The 5244-nt window shown below is 36.1% G+C and overlaps 1 protein-coding gene across 2 annotated transcripts; it reads right to left on the reverse strand.

Annotated features, from left to right (window-relative positions):
- Positions 1-526: 526 nt before the first annotated feature.
- Positions 527-4426, reverse strand: LOC139851370 (monosaccharide-sensing protein 2-like). 2 transcript variants are annotated; one of them, XM_071840397.1, is made up of 6 exons: positions 4354-4426; positions 3820-3961; positions 3077-3643; positions 1821-2797; positions 1527-1714; positions 527-1313 (listed from the first exon to the last, which is right to left on the reverse strand). In XM_071840397.1, exons 2-6 carry the CDS (start codon positions 3896-3898, stop codon positions 869-871), a joined length of 2256 nt encoding a protein of 751 aa, XP_071696498.1. In that variant the 5' UTR covers positions 3899-3961; positions 4354-4426; the 3' UTR covers positions 527-868. The 2 variants fall into 2 exon arrangements, with proteins under 2 accessions (XP_071696498.1, XP_071696497.1); XM_071840396.1 differs by having other exon boundaries at positions 4075-4416.
- Positions 4427-5244: the final 818 nt, after the last annotated feature.

Genomic DNA, 5244 nt, shown 5'->3' on the forward strand with positions numbered 1-5244 from the left:
AATACCATCTGAACAAACAATCGGAATTGTAACAGGCACCAAAGCAGCTTGATGTTTATCACATATATCAACCAAATTTGACCCTGAAGCTTTGTTAGAAACGTCCACAGCCCCGAGAGATCCAAATTGCAAACCCACTTCGTTCACATCTTCATCTACGTCGTCGTTCAAACCCACGTTTGCTAACTCGGGTTGATCACAGTCAACACCATCACCTTGAATCTCAAAGCCATCATTAACAACCAAAGCATCATTAACTATATCGATATTTTGACCGTAAAATGGGTGGCACGAAAGAATTTTACGGTTTGAAATAGCCAAGAGATCCGAGGGGAACTACATATGATCATATGATCTCAAAATGGTAATGAATTGATGTCCAAAAAAAAAAAAAAGGTAATGAATTTATGGTGGGACGGAGTAACATGCAACAGATTATAGTCCAACGTCATTACATTTAACCCAAAACTCATTGCACTATATTCAACTGCAAATCTGCTTTTTTTTTGAAAAAAATGGTACTCCGTATAACAAACGTATTACATCCATAGATGGGATTCACAGCAATATATATGACTTTTCTTGTGCACAACCTAAAATTTGACATACAACAATGTACAACATTTCAAAACATAATTTGTTGTGTATGGCTAACTTTTGGTTGTATACAAATCAACTCCGCAAAAAAAAAAAAAAAAAAAAAAAAAAAAAAAAAAAAAAAAAAAAAAAAAAAACTAAATTTTATAAATTTCACGTTTCAATCACACAACAAATCTAAACCCAAACCATAAACGTCAAAAAAATGAAAAGGAAAAAAAAAAAAAAACACAATCAAAAAACGGTGATGATAGCATAGCAACCAAGTCAATTAATTGTTTTTGGCTGCAGCCGCCTGTTTTGCACCAACAGCAAAGAACTCTGTAATAACTTCAAGTGGCATTCCTTTAGTTTCTGGGACCTTCAAGAAAACAAACACCCAAGCGATGACACATACAACAGCATACAATCCAAAAACACCCGAGAGGCCAATGGAAGTAAGCAAGACCGGAAGAGAGTAAGTAACAATGATGTCACAGATCCAGAACGTAAGCGCACAAATGGCAATGCACAGTCCCCGCACTCGGGTTGGGAATATCTCTGCGCACAGGATGTTTGGAATTGGACCAAATCCCATCACGAAACAGCAAAAATACACCACGACGCTAGCTGTTGATATGGCTGCATTCACCATGCTCCCAAAGTTTATTACACTTCCAACAACCAAGATTACAAGGGTCAAAATCAAGACTGGAATTGTAGTCAACAGTAGAGTCCTGCATGCAATACAACACCAAAATTAAAATGACGAGTTTAGATGTTTCTTACTTAACCCACCATTTTTTTAAACTTATTCATTGTCCTCAACAGTACATAAAACTTCTAAGAAAAAAAAAAGTAAAAGTTATCTACATAGAAAACTCAAGTAACAAAGTAATGCACGGAAGCATCAACAAAGTAATGCACGGAAGCATTAAGGTTGTACTTACCTTCTCCCAGAGATGTCCATGAGCCTCATGGCAACAGCAATGCAGGGAAGCATTAACAAAGTAGTGATGCAGCTTATAAGTAGAGATGATGAGGTTGAACTGATGCCCAGATTTGATAAAAGAACACCAACACCTGCCTCCTCAAGAATCTGAGGTGTGTAGTAAAGAACTCCATTGATGCCTGAGAACTGCAAACAAACAGTAAAGACCCATTTGAATGAAGTAAATAATTTGCTAAAGCAACAACAGAAGAAATAATGACATGTTCTTTTTGTGTGTGTGTGTGTGTGTTACCTGTTGAAGTATCTGAAGACCAACACCAACAAAGAGTGCATGTTTGACTCCGGGTTCAAAAAGATCCCTCCAGCTGGGGCCTTTGACTGCGGCTTCTGATGGATGGACCATAGCTGGTCCAACCGGATGCTGATCGATAAGATCCTTGGAGTAAAGTGCGGGTTGACTAACCAAAGCTGCAGCCTGGAAGACATCACCATCTGTGATCATGTCACCACCACCGCCAACAACAGAGATTAAAGAACCGCGTTGAGATCCAGTGCCACCAACACCACCAGCTTCTTGATGCAAATAAATTCTTTTAAACCCTCCTCCTTTCTTTCCATCTTCCCCTTGTCTTTCTGTCCACTGCCATGCAAGCTGCCAACCACCTCCAATTCCTGTGCTACTTCCACCAGCAACATTTTGCACAACGCTACTGTTTCTAACGCCAAGAATACTACCGTGGGATGCAGCAGGCTGAATCATGTCTTTCTCTATACTAGTAGTTTGCCGGGAAATCAATGGAGAATGCAAATTATTATCATCAGAATCATTCCCACCACCACCAGCATCAGATCCATAGTCATCACCTTCTCTACCACCCACACTTTCTTCCTCCCATTCCTCCTCCTCCATGTGTTTAGTTTGGTTTCCAGTAACACTAAACATGCTTCCAAAGTGTGGAAAAAGCATGCTTCCTTTGCTACCAGCAGCATCTGGTAGTCTTTCATGGACACTTCCAAACAGGGTGACAAGTGGGTCCATAAGAGGCACACTTGCGTTTATAGTACTTCCTTGACGAGATGCAATACCCAGCATACTCTGCCCAGTCACAGGTCGTGCAATCCACGAGACCCCAGCTTCATGACCGTACAGTTTCACTTTAGCAGCTTCGTCTTGATCTTGTTCAAGATCATTTGCAGGGCCAATTATGTATTCTTCTATAGATACTTCACCCCCCACTTCAAGGCCCTCAACTAGCAAAGCCATTTCACCTGTCACAGTAAACATTACATACAACATTAGAAGATATGTACAAATGTATTGTTATGTTTGCATGAAGAAACACAGTCCTTCAACAAAGGTAAATTTGCAAAAATATGAAGCTTCTAGTTAAAAGATAGCTAAGATCGCAGTCTGGTTAAATTTTATGACAAAAACAACTAATAATAATAATAATAATAATAATAATAATAATAATAATAATAATAATAATAATAATAATGTAGATCTCAGAATATAAATAGATTAGCAGATTGAAAAAAAGAAGTTGCCTGAGACGTCTTCTTTGCCACGTAGCCTCTGCAGAACCTGTTTGGCTTCCTGCATTCTTCCTTTGCTGACAAGCCACCTTGGAGACTCGGGCAAGAAAAATATGGTAAGAAGGAAATAAAAAAGTGATGGGATGGATAGAACCCCAAGCATCAACCTCCAATTGGGTGACTCCATTAAAGACATCCCAAACACCATGCAGTAAGAAAAGAACATCCCACCAGATCCGGTAAACTGAGGCAAAGTATTGAGAGAGCCTCTGATTTCAGGAGGTGCAGTTTCTGATATATAAACGGGAACAAGAGTAACAGCCAACCCAATACCAAAGCCGTCTAATAAGCGAGCCAACAAAAGGATGTAAACATTGGGTGACCATAACATAACAAGACCGCTAACAAAGTAGAGGACAGAAGAGATGATGAGCATGGGACGTCGACCAAGCCAATCTGCAACTCCACCGGAACAAGTGGTAACCAAGGTTGCCCCAATCAATGAGGTGGCCACAATTAGACCTTCTATAGTTGGTTCACTTTCCAAGTGGAACTCTTTCTTTATGTATAACACAGCCCCTGAATTGCAAAACATAATAGCATATTGTTTAGTTAGCACAACTACAATCAAATTAGACTTGATCCTTAACATATATTATTAATAATAATAAATAAATAAACAGCATAAATAACTTAGCAGTAGCATGAACATTTAAACATTCATTTAGTATACAAGTAAAGTATAGACAGAGTACCAGCAATAGTGGCGTTATCCCATCCCTGAAGTAAGTTACCAACAGCAGCAGCAACAGCCACAAGCACAGCTCCACTCATCCTTTACTATCAATATTTTTTTTCTTTTTAAATCTTCTTCTCTTGTCTTATTTAATTAAGCAGCTGCATAAATCATACATACATGATACTTGATACATATAATAAATATGCCACTTAATTTTCAGAATCAGATAAACCTATGTTAAAAACAGATATACATATTTAAGGGTAATTACCAACAACTGGAGTCGGAATTGGAGAGAAAACAAACTCAGATCTAAGATTCATTCATATATGAAGAATTTTATGTTATGATTTTGGGTAGTAAACAAGCAACCAAGAGTATACGATACCCTAATGAGATGTAGGTGAAGGAAGTTGGATCAGTTCAAATTTCAGATGAAACAATTTCAATAGATTAGCACTTGTAATTGAAATTTTGTAGTTGTAACTGTAATTGTAATTGTATGGGAACCAAACAAATCAAGTAGTAATAATTAAAATCAAACAGATACCACTTGCTTGCTGCTTCACTAGAATTATTAATAGATCTTACTATCTGCCTACGCAGAGAGACTGATATCCTAGCGAGTGAGATCAAACGTACAATCAACGAGACTTGAATTTATGCTGACAAAACGACTCCGCATGTTTTTATAAGTTGAGGGACTAAAATTGTTCTTTATATATAAGTTGAGGGACGGTTTGTTTGTTCATTCAAATTAGAGGTCGACACTCGACAGTCCCTTTTTCGTTTTAAGCTTAACCATATTTGCTTTTAACGAGTGTTATTTAGTTAGCGCATTGCTGTAGGGTTTTTTTTTTTTTTTTTTTTTTTTTTTTGGATCATATAGTGATTTCATATATCGCTTGTCGTTTTAGTTTTCTTTATATTTAGGATGATACTCTTATGTTAAGTAGGTGTTATTAATAATAATAATTTTTTAGGTGTACTATCTTTTTATATGAATGTAAAAAATTTAATGTTTATAACCAATTAATTTTATATATTTAACATGCACTAACAAATTAATTAAACGTAAAATGTATTTTAGTAACTAATATATTGTAACTTCATAAGAGATGATTTGCGTGTTTCGTTTCTTACATTTTTACAATGTAAATATGGACGATTGATACAAATCTTTTATTAAATGAACAGCTTAAAAAGTTATGACGCTTCAGTAATTTAAAGATATGGTTCGAACATGAAAATGGATTAATATATATACTTTACAAAAATGTAAAAAAAGAAAGTAAAATTATTAGTGGTTAGTGTTCACAACATCTTCTCTATTAGCATAATTACAATTCAAATATATTCTATTAGCATAATTACAATTCAAATATATTGATACATATCTTTTATTAAAGGAACAATTTAAAAAGTTATGATAAAGATAAAG

Source organism: Rutidosis leptorrhynchoides, chromosome 6 (assembly GCF_046630445.1).
Source record: "Rutidosis leptorrhynchoides isolate AG116_Rl617_1_P2 chromosome 6, CSIRO_AGI_Rlap_v1, whole genome shotgun sequence".
Taxonomy (NCBI): domain Eukaryota; kingdom Viridiplantae; phylum Streptophyta; class Magnoliopsida; order Asterales; family Asteraceae; genus Rutidosis; species Rutidosis leptorrhynchoides.

Coding starts and splice junctions, on each gene's coding strand:
- LOC139851370 (XM_071840397.1), bottom strand. CDS start 3,898: ATGAGTGGAGCTGTGCTTGTGGCTGTTGCTGCTGCTGTTGGTAACTTA. Junction 3,644..3,819: donor GGATAACGCCACTATTGCTG/GTACTCTGTCTA, acceptor TTTGCAATTCAG/GGGCTGTGTTATACATAAAG. Junction 2,798..3,076: donor TGGCAAAGAAGACGTCTCAG/GCAACTTCTTTT, acceptor TTACTGTGACAG/GTGAAATGGCTTTGCTAGTT.